Genomic DNA, 15,885 nt, shown 5'->3' with positions numbered 1-15,885 from the left:
ATTACACCACATTACACACACTGGTCACAGAGCAGCACCCACCCGTACACACATTACACAGGTATACACACACTGGTCACACACAGCATTACACCCATACACACATTACACATTAACATTGGACCTGCACACTCTCGTTGGTTGGCTCTCAGCTTCATCTCACTGGTCACCAGAGCAGCCAAACCCACTAGCTCCACAGGTTATCTACAAGTCACTGCAGGTAACCCACCAGTAGCCGCGCTTATCTCAGCTCACTGGTCACCAGAGCAGCACCCACCCGTAGCACGCGCTCCAGCAGGTATATCTCACTGGTCACCCCAGAGCCACCCACCCGTCTTTCCTTCCAGTTCTCTGCTCCAATGATTGGAACGATATCTCACTGGTCACCACTAACAGCATCAGCTGTCACAGCCAGATCACTGCACCTGTCCAGCTCATCTGTAAAAGATCTATCTACCTACCTCATCCCCAAAGCCAATTTATCCTCCTTTGCACCCCAGTATTTCTTCACATTCTCTTCTGCCAATGATTGGAATTGCTAAAATAATGTCTTTTGCCACTATGGCTGGATTGACTCCCTTATCTCCTTCACTAACTTTAAGCATTTTTCAGCTGTCAGATTGTTTGTTTGTTTACAGATCACTGTTCACCTGTACACAGCTCATCTGTAAAAGCCCATCTATCTACCTACCTCATCCCCATACAGTATTTAACTACTACTATGACCCCATATAACTACAACTACTAAGTCCCCAGAAACAATATATATACAAAAGTATCTGGACACCCCTTCAAATGAGTGGATGAGTCTATTTCCGCACACAGCCACGTAATCTCCATAGACAAACATTGGCAGTAGAATGGAGCTCAGTGACTTTCAACGTGGCAATGTCACATGATGCCTCCTTTCCAACAAGTCAGTCCGTCACATTTCTGCCCTGCTAGAGCTGCCCTGCTAGAGCTGTCCTGCTAGAGCTTCCCTGCTAGAGCTGCCCTGCTAGAGCTGTCTTGCTAGAGCTTCCCTGCTAGAGCTGCCCTGCTAGAGCTGCCCTGCTAGAGCTGTCCTGCTAGAGCTGCCCTGCTAGAGCTGCCCTGCTAGAGCTGCCCCCGGTCAACTGTTAGTGCTGTTCTTGTGAAGTGGAAACATTTGGGAGCAACAACAGCTCAGCCTTGAAGTGGTAGGCCACACAAGCTCACAGAACAGAACCACCCAGTGCTGAAGAGTGTAGAGAGTAAAAAAATCATTAAAATCATCTTTCCACGGTTAGATCACTCACTACCACGGTTACATCTCGGTTACATCCTCACTACCACGGTTACATCACTCACATCCCTCACTACCACGGTTATCATCACTCACTCACACCACGGTTATATCACTACCACGGTTACATCCCTCACTACCACGGTTACATCACTCACAACATCACTCACTACCACGGTTACATCCCACTCCACTACATCACTCACTACCACGTTACATCACTCACTACCACGGTTACATCATCTCACTACCACGGTTACATCACTCACTACCACGGTTACATCCTCTCACTCACTCACTACCACGGTTACATCACTCACTACCACGGTTATATCAATCACTACCACGGTTACATCACTCACTACCACGGTTACATCACTCACTACCACGGTTACATCACTCACTACCACGGTTACATCACTCACTACCACAGTTACATCACTCACTACCACGGTTACATCACTCACTACCACGGTTACATCACTCACAACCACGGTTACATCCCTCACTACCACGGTTACATCACTCACTACCACGGTTACATCACTCACAACCACGGTTACATCACTCACTACCACGGTTACATCACTACCACGGTTACATCACTCACTACCACGGTTACATCACTCACTACCACGGTTACATCACTCACTACCACGGTTACATCACTCACTACCACGGTTACATCATCACTGTTACATCACGGTTACATCACTCCAAACTGCCTTTGGGTTACATCAAGCAACGTCAACACAAGAACACTTCGTCGTTCGGGAGCTTCATGAAATGAGTTTCCATGACCGAGCAGCCGCACACAAGCCTGAGATCACCATGAGCATCGACTGGAGTGGTGTGAAGCTCGTGGCCTTTGGACTGGAGCGTTCTATGGGGTGATGAATCACGCTTCACCATCTGGCAGCCCGACGGACACATCTTTGTTTGGGGAATGCCAGGAGAACGCTATCTGCCTGGATACAGAGTGCAAACTGTAAAGTTTGGTGGAGGAGGAATAATGGACTGGAGCTGTTTTTCATGGTTCGGGCTTGGTCCCTTCGTTCCAGTGAAGGGAAATCTTAATGCTCCAGCATACAATGACATTCTAGACGATTCTGCTCTTTCAACTTTGTGGCAACAGTTTGGGGAAGGCTCTTTCCTGTTTCAGCATGACAATGCCTCCGTGCACAAACCGAGGTCCATACAGAAATGTTTTGTAGGGATCAGTGTGGAAGAACTTGACTGGCCTGCACAGAGCCCTGACCTCAACCCCATCTAACACTTTTGGGATGAATTGAATTGCCGACTGCGAACCAGGTCTAATCGCCCAACATCAGTGCCCGACCTCACTAATGCTCTTGTGGCTGAATGGAAACAAGTCCCCTCAGCAATGTTCCAACATCTAGTGGAAAGCCTTCCCTGAAGAGTGGAGGCTGTTATAGCAGCAATGTTCCAACATCTAGTGGAAAGCCTTCCCTGAAGAGTGGAGGCTGTTATAGCAGCAATGTTCCTACATCTAGTGGAAAGCCTTCCCAGAAGAGTGGAGGCTGTTATAGCAGCAATGTTCCTACATCTAGTGGAAAGCCTTCCCAGAAGAGTGGAGGCTGTTATAGCAGCAATGTTCCAACATCTTGTGGAAAGCCTTCCCAGAAGAGTGGAGGCTGTTATAGCACCAATGTTCCAACAACTAGTAGAAAGCCTTCCCAGAAGAGTGGAGGCTGTTATAGCAGCAATGTTCCAACATCTAGTGGAAAGCCTTCCCAGAAGAGTGGAGGCTGTTATAGCAGCAATGTTCCAACATCTAGTGGAAAGCCTTCCCATGGAGGCTGTTATAGCAGCAATGTTCCAACATCTAGAAAGAAGAGTGGAGGCTGTTATAGCAGCAATGTTCCAACAGAAAGCCTTCCCAGTGGAGGCTGTTATAGCAGCAATGTTCCAACATCTAGTGGAAAGCCTTCCCAGAAGAGTGGAGGCTGTTATAGCAGCAATGTTCCAACATCTAGTGGAAAGCCTTCCTAGAAGAGTGGAGGCTGTTATAGCAGCAATGTTCCTACATCTAGTGGAAAGCCTTCCCAGAAGAGTGGAGGCTGTTATAGCAGCAATGTTCCTACATCTAGTGGAAAGCCTTCCCAGAAGAGTGGAGGCTGTTAAGCAGCAATGTTCCAGCATCTAGTGGAAAGCCTTCCCAGAAGAGTGGAGGCTGTTATAGCAGCAATGTTCCTACATCTAGTGGAAAGCCTTCCCAGAAGAGTGGAGGCTGTTATAGCAGTTCAATGTTCCTACATCTAGTGGAAAGCCTTCCCAGAAGAGTGGAGGCTGTTATAGCAGCAATGTTCCTACATCTAGTGGAAAGCCTTCCCAGAAGAGTGGAGGCTGTTATAGCAGCAATGTTCCTACATCTAGTGGAAAGCCTTCCCAGAAGAGTGGAGGCTGTTATAGCAGCAATGTTCCTACATCTAGTGGAAAGCCTTCCCAGAAGAGTGGAGGCTGTTATAGCAGCAATGTTCCTACATCTAGTGGAAAGCCTTCCCAGAAGAGTGGAGGCTGTTATAGCACCAATGTTCCTACATCTAGTGGAAAGCCTTCCCAGAAGAGTGGAGGCTGTTATAGCGGCAATGTTCCAACATCTAGTGGAAAGCCTTCCCAGAAGACTGGAGGCTGTTATAGCAGCAATGTTCCAACATCTAGTGGAAAGCCTTCCCAGAAGAGTGGAGGCTGTTATAGCAGCAATGTTCCTACATCTAGTGGAAAGCCTTCCCAGAAGAGTGGAGGCTGTTATAGCAGCAATGTTCAGCAGCAATGTTCCAACATCTAGTGGAAAGCCTTCCCAGAAGACTGGAGGCTGTTATAGCAGCAATGTTCCTACATCTAGTGGAAAGCCTTCCCAGAAGAGTGGAGGCTGTTATAGCAGCAATGTTCCAACATCTAGTGGAAAGCCTTCCCAGAAGACTGGAGGCTGTTATAGCAGCAATGTTCCTACATCTAGTGGAAAGCCTTCCCAGAAGAGAGGAGGCTGTTATATCAGCAAAAGGGGGCCATCTCCATAATAATGCCCATGATGTTGGAATGAGATGTTTGATGAGCAGGTGTCCACATACTCTTGGTCATGTAGTGTAAATACCACCACTATGACCCCATATTTATAGCCTGGTCATGGCAGTCAGTAGAATCAGATGATTGGTAGAATCAGTTCGAATCAGTTGCTGTTTGGAACAACAGCCTGGATGTGTAGGGGGGTTAACACCAGCCCTCTGCTGATTGGTTCCAGGGTTAACACCAGCCCCCTGCTGATTGGTTCCAGTACCAGGCTGGATGTGTAGGGGTTTAGGGTTAACACCAGCCCTAAAAGGCCAGCCCTCTGATTGGTTCCTACCAGGCTGGATTGGTTCCAGTACCAGGCTGGATGTGTAGGGGGTTTAGGGTTAACACCAGCCCTCTGCTGATTGGTTCCAGTACCAGGCTGGATGTGTAGGGGGTTTAGGGTTAACACCAGCCCTCTGCTGATTGGTTCCAGTACCAGGCTGGATGTGTTTAGGGGCTGATTTTCCAGTACCAGGCTGGATGTGTAGGGGTTTACACCAGCCCTCTGCTGATTGGTTCCAGTACCAGGCTGGATGTGTAGGGGGTTTGATTGGTTCCAGTTGGATGTGTACACCAGCCCTCTGCTGATTGGTTCCAGTACCAGGCTGGATGTGTAGGGGGTTTAGGGTTTAGGGATTAACACTGGATGTGTAGGGGGTTTAGGGTTAACAGCCCTCTGCTGATTGGTTCCAGTACCAGGCTGGATGTGTAGGGGGTTTAGGGTTAACACCAGCCCTCTGCTGATTGGTTCCAGTACCAGGCTGGATGTGTAGGGGTTTAGGGTTAACACCAGCCCTCTGCTGATTGGTTCCAGTACCAGGCTGGATGTGTAGGGGTTTAGGGTTAACACCAGCCCTCTGCTGATTGGTTCCAGTACCAGGCTGGATGTGTAGGGGGTTTAGGGTTAACACCAGCCCTCTGCTGATTGGTTCCAGTACCAGGCTGGAAACCAGGTTGGTTCCAGTACCAGGCTGGATGTGTAGGGGGTTTAGGGTTAACACCAGCCCTCTGCTGATTGGTTCCAGTCCAGGCTGGATGTGTAGGGGGTTTAGGGTTAACACCAGCCCTCTGCTGATTGGTTCCAGTACCAGGCTGGATGTAGTTTAGGGTTAACACCATTCCTCTGCTGATTGGTTCCAGTACCAGGGGATTAGTATTATTGGTTCCAGTAGGCTGGTTAGTACTACAGTACTCAGGGTTAGTTTAGCTACAGTACTAGGGGTAGTATTAGCTATAGTACTCAGTACAGTACTCAGGGTTAGTATTATCTACAGTACTCAGGGTTAGTATTATCTATAGTACTCCGGGTTAGTTTTATCTATAGTACTCAGGGTTTGTATTATCTATAGTACTCAGGGTTAGTATTATCTATAGTACTCAGGGTTAGTATTATCTATAGTACTCAGGGTTAGTATTATCTATAGTACTCAGGGTTAGTTTTATCTATAGTACTCAGGGTTAGTTTTATCTATAGTACTCAGGGTTAGTATTATCTATAGTACTCAGGGTTAGTACTAGCTACAATACTCAGGGTTAAAGGTTAGAAGGTTAGTATTAGCTATAGTAGTCAGGGTTAAAGGTTAGAGGGTTAGTATTTTCTACAGTACTCGGGTTTAAAGGTTAGAGGGTTAGTATTAGCTATATTACTCAGGGTTAGCATTAGCTACAGTACTCAGAGTTAAAGGTTAGAGGGTTAGTATTAGCTATAGTACTTAGGGTTAAAGGTTAGGGGGTTAGTATTAGCTACAGTACTCAGGGTTTGTATTAGCTACAGTACTCAGGGTTTGTATTAGCTATAGTACTTAGGTTTAAAGGTTACGGGGTTAGAAGGTAGTAGCTACAGTACTCAGGGTTAAAGGTTAGAGGGTTAGAGGGTAGTAGCTACAGTACTCAGGGTTAGTATTAGCTACAGTACTCAGGGTTAAAGGTTAGAGGGTTAGTATTAGCTATAGTACTCAGGGTTAGTATTATATATAGTACTCAGGGTTAGTATTAGCTATAGTACTCAGGGTTAAAGGTTAGGGGGTTAGAGGGTAGTAGCTACAGTTCTCAGGGTTAAAGGTTAGAGGGTTAGTAGTAGCTAAAATAGTCAGGGTTAAAGGTTACAGGGTTAGTATTAGCTACAGTACTCTGGGTTAAATGTTTGAGGGTTAATATTAGCTACAGTACTCAGGGTTAAATGTTAGAGAGTTAGTATTAGCTACAGTACTCAGGGTTAAAGGTTAGAGGGTTAGTATTAGCTACAGTACTGAGGGTTAAATGTTAGAGGGTTAGTATTAGCTACAGTACTCAGGGTTAAATGTTAGAGGGTTAGTATTTGCTACAGTACTCAGGGTTAAAGGTTAGAGGGTTAGTATTAGCTACAGTACTCAGGGTTAGTATTAGCTACAGTACTCAGGGTTAAAGGTTAGGGGGTTAGTATTAGCTACAGTACTCAGGGTTAAAGGTTAGAGGGTTAGTATTAGCTACAGTACTCAGGGTTAAAGGTTAGTGTGTTAGTATTAGCTATAGTACTCAGGGTTAAAGGTTAGGGGGTTAGTATTAGCTACAGTACTCAGGGTTAGTATTAGCTATAGTACTCAGGGTTAGTATAAGCTACAGTACTCAGGGTTAGTATTAGCTACAGTACTCAGGGTTAAAGATTAGGGGGTTAGAGGGTTAGTATTATCTATAGTACTCAGGGTTAAAGGTTAGGGGATTAGTATTAGCTACAGTACTCAGGGTTAAATGTTAGGGGGTTAGTATTAGCTACAGTACTCAGGGTTAAAGGTTAGAGGGTTAGTATTAGCTACAGTACTCAGGATTAAAGGCTAGAGGGTTAGTATTAGCTACAGTACTCAGGGTTAGTATTAGCTACAGTACTCAGGGTTTAAAGGTTAGGGGGTTAGAGGGTAGTAGCTACAGTACTCAGGGTCAGTATTAGCTACAGCACTCAGGGTAAAAGGTTAGTGTGTTAGTATTAGCTATAGTACTCAGGGTTAAAGGTTCGGGGGTTAGAGGGTAGTAGCTACAGTACACAGGGTCAGTATTAGCTACAGTACTCAGGGTTAAAGGTTAGAGGGTTAGTATTATCTATAGTACTCGGGGTTAAAAGTTAGAGGGTTAGTATTAGCTACAGTACACAGGGTCAGTATTAGCTACAGTACTCGGGGTTAAAGGTTAGAGGGTTAGTATTATCTACAGTACTCAGGGTTAAAGGTTAGGGGGTTAGTATTAGCTATAGTACTCAGGGTTAAAGGTTAGAGGGTTAGTATTAGCTACAGTACTCAGGGTTAAAGGTTAGGGGGTTAGTATTAGCTACAGTACTCAGGGTTAAAGGTTAGGGGGTTAGTATTAGCTATAGTACTCAGGGTTAAAGGTTAGGGGGTTAGTATTAGCTACAGTACTCAGGGTTAAAGGTTAGGGGTTTAGAGGGTAGTAGCTACAGTACACAGGGTCAGTATTAGCTACAGTACTCGGGGTTAAAGGTTAGGGGGTTAGTATTAGCTATAGTACTCAGGGTTAAAGGTTAGAGGGTTAGTATTAGCTATAGTACTCAGGGTTAAAGGTTAGGGGGTTAGTATTAGCTACAGTACTCAGGGTTAAAGGTTAGGGGGTTAGTATTAGCTATAGTACTCAGGGTTAGTATTATCTACAGTACTCAGGGTTAAAGGTTAGAGGGTTAGTATTAGCTATAGTACTCAGGGTTAAATGTTAGAGGGTTAGTATTAGCTATAGTACTCAGGGTTAAAGGTTAGGGGGTTAGAGGGTAGTAGCTACAGTACACAGGGTCAGTATTAGCTACAGTACTCGGGGTTAAAGGTTAGAGGGTTAGTATTATCTACAGTACTCAGGGTTAAAGGTTAGGGGGTTAGTATTAGCTACAGTACTCAGGGTTAAAGGTTAGGGGGTTAGTATTAGCTATAGTACTCAGGGTTAAAGGTTAGGGGGTTAGTATTAGCTATAGTACTCAGGGTTAAATGTTAGAGGGTTAGTATTTGCTACAGTACTCAGGGTTAAAGGTTAGAGGGTTAGTATTAGCTACAGTACTCAGGGTTAGTATTAGCTACAGTACTCAGGGTTAAAGGTTAGAGGGTTAGTATTAGCTACAGTACTCAGGGTTAGTATTAGCTACAGTACTCAGGGTTAAAGGTTAGAGGGTTAGTATTAGCTACAGTACTCAGGGTTAGTATTAGCTACAGTACTCAGGGTTAAAGGTTAGAGGGTTAGTATTAGCTACAGTACTCAGGGTTAGTATTAGCTACAGTACTCAGGGTTAAAGGTTAGGGGGTTAGAGGGTTAGGGTTACTTACAAAAGTGCACCAGCAGCTGTTTGTTTTGTTTGAGAGCTCGGTTAAAGTTGTCCTTCTTCAACAGCAGAACCCCGTTCTCCTCCGGGAGAGAGGTAGAGCTGTCACCGGCCACAGAGAGGCTCAGACAGCAGAGAGTCACACACAGCAGCAGTAGTGTCCTCATCATAGTGATTCACAGTGGGACTGACTCTCACACAGAGGTGGTCTGGGAACTGACTCTCACACAGAGGAGGTCTGGGAACTGACTCTCACACAGAGGAGGTCTGGGTCTGGGGACTGTGTGTGTCTGTGTGTAGTGTGTGTGTGTGCGTGCTGCTGAGGGGAACGTAAGGTAGGGCTGATAAGAAACGTGTACTTTGATGCCGCTGATAACAGCCCCTCTCCGCTTGTGTGTGTGTGTGTGTGTGTGTGTGTGTGAGAGAGATGGGTGTGTGTCTGTGTGTGTGTGTGTGTGTGTGTGAGATGGGTGTGGTGTGTGTGTGTGTGTGTGTGTTTCTGCTGAGCCGTTAGTTTAAGAATTCTTTATCATAGTTGGCACAGATACACTACAGTTGTCGACAGCCAACTAACACACTCCTATCAGGTGTAACTCACTATGAGTCTATCAAACACACTCTGCACTCACACACGGCTGATATCTGAGTATTACCAATCAGTGTTTATGAGCCAGAGAGGCTGATGGGAATGCAAGGTGACCGCAGACACACCGCTGCAGTGAAACCCTGGGAAGTCAAACAAAGGTGGGCGGAGTCCGGCTGACAGGGTTTGAACAACACGTCCTTCTGACTGTGTTAGCCTGCTGAACTAAAGGCATCACCAGACTGTGTTAGCCTGCTGAACTAAAGACATCACCAGACTGTGTTAGCCTGCTGAACTAAAGACATCACCAGACTGTGTTAGCCTGCTGAACTAAAGACATCACCAGACTGTGTTAACCTGCTGAACTAAAGGCATCACCAGACTGTGTTAGCCTGCTGAACTAAAGACATCACCAGACTGTGTTAGCCTGCTGAACTAAAGACATCACCAGACTGTGTTAGCCTGCTGAACTAAAGACATCACCAGACTGTGTTAGCCTGCAGAACTAAAGACATCACCAGACTGTGTTAGCCTGCTGAACTAAAGGCATCACCAGACTGTGTTAGCCTGCTGAACTAAAGGCATCACCAGACTGTGTTAGCCTGCTGAACTAAAGACATCACCAGACTGTGTTAGCCTGCTGAACTAAAGGCATCACCAGACTGTGTTAGCCTGCTGAACTAAAGACATCACCAGACTGTGTTAGCCTGCTGAACTAAAGACATCACCAGACTGTGTTAGCCTGCTGAACTAAAGACATCACCAGACTGTGTTAGCCTGCTGAACTAAAGCACCAGACTGTGTTAGCCTGCTGAACTAAAGACATCACCAGACTGTGTTAGCCTGCTGAACTAAAGACATCACCAGACTGTGTTAGCCTGCTGAACTAAAGACATCACCAGACTGTGTTAGCCTGCTGAACTAAAGACATCACCAGACTGTGTTAGCCTGCTGAACTAAAGACATCACCAGACTGTGTTAGCCTGCTGAACTAAAGGCATCACCAGACTGTGTTAGCCTGCTGAACTAAAGACATCACCAGACTGTGTTAGCCTGCTGAACTAAAGACATCACCAGACTGTGTTAGCCTGCTGAACTAAAGACATCACCAGACTGTGTTAGCCTGCTGAACTAAAGACATCACCAGACTGTGTTAGCCTGCTGAACTAAAGACATCACCAGACTGTGTTAGCCTGCTGAACTAAAGACATCACCAGACTGTGTTAGCCTGCTGAACTAAAGACATCACCAGACTGTGTTAGCCTGCTGAACTAAAGACATCACCAGACTGTGTTAGCCTGCTGAACTAAAGACATCACCAGACTGTGTTAGCCTGCTGAACTAAAGACATCACCAGACTGTGTTAGCCTGCTGAACTAAAGACATCACCAGACTGTGTTAGCCTGCTGAACTAAAGACATCACCAGACTGTGTTAGCCTGCTGAACTAAAGACATCACCAGACTGTGTTAGCCTGCTGAACTAAAGACATCACCAGACTGTGTTAGCCTGCTGAACTAAAGACATCACCAGACTGTGTTAGCCTGCTGAACTAAAGACATCACCAGACTGTGTTAGCCTGCTGAACTAAAGACATCACCAGACTGTGTTAGCCTGCTGAACTAAAGACATCACCAGACTGTGTTAGCCTGCTGAACTAAAGACATCACCAGACTGTGTTAGCCTGCTGAACTAAAGACATCACCAGACTGTGTTAGCCTGCTGAACTAAAGACATGCTGACCAGACTGTGTTAGCCTGCTGAACTAAAGACATCACCAGACTGTGTTAGCCTGCTGAACTAAAGACATCACCAGACTGTGTTAGCCTGCTGAACTAAAGACATCACCAGACTGTGTTAGCCTGCTGAACTAAAGACATCACCAGACTGTGTTAGCCTGCTGAACTAAAGACATCACCAGACTGTGTTAGCCTGCTGAACTAAAGACATCACCAGACTGTGTTAGCCTGCTGAACTAAAGACATCACCAGACTGTGTTAGCCTGCTGAACTAAAGACATCACCAGACTGTGTTAGCCTGCTGAACTAAAGACATCACCAGACTGTGTTAGCCTGCTGAACTAAAGACATCACCAGACTGTGTTAGCCTGCTGAACTAAAGGCATCACCAGACTGTGTTAGCCTGCTGAACTAAAGACATCACCAGACTGTGTTAGCCTGCTGAACTAAAGACATCACCAGACTGTGTTAGCCTGCTGAACTAAAGACATCACCAGACTGTGTTAGCCTGCTGAACTAAAGACATCACCAGACTGTGTTAGCCTGCTGAACTAAAGACATCACCAGACTGTGTTAGCCTGCTGAACTAAAGACATCACCAGACTGTGTTAGCCTGCTGAACTAAAGACATCACCAGACTGTGTTAGCCTGCTGAACTAAAGACATCACCAGACTGTGTTAGCCTGCTGAACTAAAGACATCACCAGACTGTGTTAGCCTGCTGAACTAAAGACATCACCAGACTGTGTTAGCCTGCTGAACTAAAGACATCACCAGACTGTGTTAGCCTGCTGAACTAAAGACATCACCAGACTGTGTTAGCCTGCTGAACTAAAGACATCACCAGACTGTGTTAGCCTGCTGAACTAAAGACATCACCAGACTGTGTTAGCCTGCTGAACTAAAGACATCACCAGACTGTGTTAGCCTGCTGAACTAAAGACATCACCAGACTGTGTTAGCCTGCTGAACTAAAGACATCACCAGACTGTGTTAGCCTGCTGAACTAAAGACATCACCAGACTGTGTTAGCCTGCTGAACTAAAGACATCACCAGACTGTGTTAGCCTGCTGAACTAAAGACATCACCAGACTGTGTTAGCCTGCTAAAGAACTAAAGACATCACCAGACTGTGTTAGCCTGCTGAACTAAAGACATCACCAGACTGTGTTAGCCTGCTGAACTAAAGACATCACCAGACTGTGTTAGCCTGCTGAACTAAAGACATCACCAGACTGTGTTAGCCTGCTGAACTAAAGACATCACCAGACTGTGTTAGCCTGCTGAACTAAAGACATCACCAGACTGTGTTAGCCTGCTCACCAGACTGTGTTAGCTAAAGACATCACCAGACTGTGTTAGCCTGCTGAACTAAATCACCAGACATCTGAACTAAAGACAGACTGTGTTAGCCTGCTGAACTAAAGACATCACCAGACTGTGTTAGCCTGCTGAACTAAAGACATCACCAGACTGTGTTAGCCTGCTGAACTAAAGACATCACCAGACTGTGTTAGCCTGCTGAACTAAAGACATCACCAGACTGTGTTAGCCTGCTGAACTAAATACATCACCAGACTGTGTTAGCCTGCTGAACTAAAGACATCACCAGACTGTGTTAGCCTGCTGAACTAAAGACATCACCAGACTGTGTTAGCCTGCTGAACTAAAGACATCACCAGACTGTGTTAGCCTGCTGAACTAAAGACATCACCAGACTGTGTTAGCCTGCTGAACTAAAGACATCACCAGACTGTGTTAGCCTGCTGAACTAAAGACATCACCAGACTGTGTTAGCCTTGCTGAACTAAAGACATCACCAGACTGTGTTAGCCTGCTGAACTAAAGACATCACCAGACTGTGTTAGCCTGCTGAACTAAAGACATCACCAGACTGTGTTAGCCTGCTGAACTAAAGACATCACCAGACTGTGTTAGCCTGCTGAACTAAAGACATCACCAGACTGTGTTAGCCTGCTGAACTAAAGACATCACCAGACTGTGTTAGCCTGCTGAACTAAAGACATCACCAGACTGTGTTAGCCTGCTGAACTAAAGACATCACCAGACTGTGTTAGCCTGCTGAACTAAATCACATAGCCTGCTGAACAGACTGTGTTAGCCTGCTGAACTAAAGACATCGCCAGACTGTGTTAGCCTGCTGAACTAAAGACATCACCAGACTGTGTTAGCCTGTTGAACTAAAGGCAACACCAGACTGTGTTAGCCTGCTGAACTAAAGACATCACCAGACTGTGTTAGCCTGCTGAACTAAAGACATCACCAGACTGTGTTAGCCTGCTGAACTAAAGACATCACCAGACTGTGTTAGCCTGCTGAACTAAAGACATCACCAGACTGTGTTAGCCTGCTAAAGACATCACCAGAACTAAAAAGACATCACCAGACTGTGTTAGCCTGCTGAACTAAAGACATCACCAGACTGTGTTAGCCTGCTGAACTAGACATCACCAGACTGTGTTAGCCTGCTGAACCAAAGACATCACCAGACTGTGTTAGCCTGCTGAACTAAAGACATTACCAGACTGTGTTAGCCTGCTGAACTAAATACATCACCAGACTGTGTTAACCTGCTGAACTAAAGACATCACCAGACTGTGTTAGCCTGCTGAACTAAAGACATCACCAGACTGTGTTAGCCTGCTGAACTAAAGACATTACCAGACTGTGTTAGCCTGCTGAACTAAAGACATCACCAGACTGTGTTAGCCTGCTGAACTAAAGACATCACCAGACTGTGTTAGCCTGCTGAACTAAAGGCACTAGTCCAACACACTAAACACTAGGCTACCTGCTGGTTACTGGTCCAACACTCTAACCACTAGGCTAACCTGCTGGTTACTAGTCCAACACTCTAACCACTAGGCTACCTGCTGGTTACTGGTCCAACACTCTAACCACTAAGCTACCTGCTGGTTACTAGTCCAACGCTCTAACCACTAGGCTACATGCCTCTAACCACTGGGTTACCTGCTGGTTACTAGTCCAACGCTCCAACCACTAGGCTACCTGCTGGTTACTAGTCCAACGCTCTAACCACTAGGCTACCTGCTGGTTACTAGTCCAACGCACTAACCACTAGGCTACCTGCTGGTTACTAGTCCAACGCTCCAACCACTAGGCTACCTGCTGGTTACTAGTCCAGATGTTCATAGGTGGTCAAAGTAGCTGATTCGTGTCAAAAGTTACAGAGAAAGTTGAAAATGGAGATGTCACTATGGGGAGCTTTAGAAACCTGAGGAAATGACAAGAAAAACAGCCCCAGAACATTATTCCTCCTCCACCAAACTTTACAAATGCACTATGCATTGGGGCAGGTAGTGTTCTCCACCAAACTTTACAAATGCACTATGCATTGGGGCAGGTAGTGTTCTCCACCAAACTTTACAAATGCACTATGCATTGGGGCGGGTAGCGTTCTCCACCAAACTTTACAAATGCACTATGCATTGGGGCGGGTAGCGTTCTCCACCAAACTTTACAAATGCACTATGCATTGGGGCAGGTAGCGTCCTCCACCAACTTTACAAAGGCACTATGCATTGGGGCGGGTAGCGTTCTCCACCAAACTTTACAAATGCACTATGCATTGGGGTGGGTAGCGTTCTCCACTAAACTTTACAAATGCACTATGCATTGGGGCAGGTAGCGTCCTCCAACAAACTTTACAAATGAGAGCCACATCCAACTCTTCCTGGATGGAGAGGAGCTACTCATTGAAGAGCCGGAGGACATCAGCAACCCGGAATTTACTTCGGTCGCATCTACACTTCGGTCCGCAGGTAGTATAACTTTTCATTACATTTCATTATAGTACAACGGTTTGATTTGTCCAATCTTAGCAATTTCTTCTTAGCTAGCTACATAGCCGTCTTTGTATCAAAGATAATGGCGTAATTATCGTATTTCGTCGTCCTAACGTAGTCTACACTGCTATCTGCCCAGCAGCTAGCTAACGTCCACCGTCTACCGAATACCAGCACTGTAGAAACTATTACACTCAACTGAACAACTTGATTAGTGTAGTGTTAGCTAGCTACATAGTTGTCTTTGCTGTCTTCGTATCCAAGATAATTGTGTAGTTTAGAGTGTGTAGACTTAGAGTGATTATCTTAATTTACCGAGGTTAGCTAGCCAGCTATTTGTCGTCCTTAACGTAGGAGATACTGCTAGCTAGCTAGCCAACAGCTAGCCAACATCTACCGAATAGAACTTCAACAACCCGGTCAACATTCCGCTTCGCTCCACAGGTAGTATCACATTTTCATTTCACTTCATTACAGTACAACGGTTTGATTTGTTTGATCGTAGCTAGCTAGCTACTTAGCCGTCTTTGTATCTAAGACAATTGTGTAGTCTAGAGCGATTTTCTAGGTTAGCTAGCCAGCTATTGTCGTTCTTTTAACGTAACGTAACGTAATCAACACTGCTAGCTAGCCAGCTAGCCCCCGAATAGCAGCACTGTAGAAACTATTACACTCAACGGAACGACTTGATTAGTGTAGTGTCAACAACGCAGCCACTGCCAGCTAGCCTACTCCAGCAGTACTGTATCATTTCAATCATTTTAGTCAATAAGATTCTTGCTACGTAAGCTTAACTTTCTGAACATTCGAGACGTGTAGTCCACTTGTCATTCCAATCTCCTTTGCATTAGCGTAGCCTCTTCTGTAGCCTGTCAACTATGTGTCTATCTATCCCTGTTCTCTCCTCTCTGCACAGACCATACAAACGCTCCACACCGCGTGGCCGCGGCCACCCTAATCTGGTGGTCCCAGCGCGCACGACCCACGTGGAGTTCCAGGTGTCCGGTAGCCTCTGCAACTGCCGATCTGCGGCCAACAAGGCAGAGTTCATCTCAGCCTATGCCTCCCTCCAGTCCCTCGACTTCTTGGCACTGACGGAAACATGGATC

The 15,885-nt window shown here is 45.8% G+C and overlaps 1 protein-coding gene across 1 annotated transcript in view; it reads right to left on the bottom strand.

Moving 5' to 3' along the window:
- LOC135530899 (protein disulfide-isomerase-like) overlaps window positions 1-8,916 on the bottom strand; it is a 28,449-nt gene extending 19,533 nt beyond the window's left edge. The window contains exon 1 of the mRNA XM_064959073.1: window positions 8,632-8,916. Coding sequence (XP_064815145.1) covers window positions 8,632-8,797 — 166 coding nt within the window. The 5' untranslated portion in view covers window positions 8,798-8,916. The remainder of the gene's footprint in view (window positions 1-8,631) is intronic.
- Between the last annotated feature and the right edge of the window lie 6,969 nt (window positions 8,917-15,885).

Source organism: Oncorhynchus masou, chromosome 5 (assembly GCF_036934945.1).
Source record: "Oncorhynchus masou masou isolate Uvic2021 chromosome 5, UVic_Omas_1.1, whole genome shotgun sequence".
In the NCBI taxonomy this organism is placed as follows: domain Eukaryota; kingdom Metazoa; phylum Chordata; class Actinopteri; order Salmoniformes; family Salmonidae; genus Oncorhynchus; species Oncorhynchus masou.
Note: the sequence above shows the minus strand (reverse complement) of the source record. Positions and strands in the feature narration are given on the sequence as shown.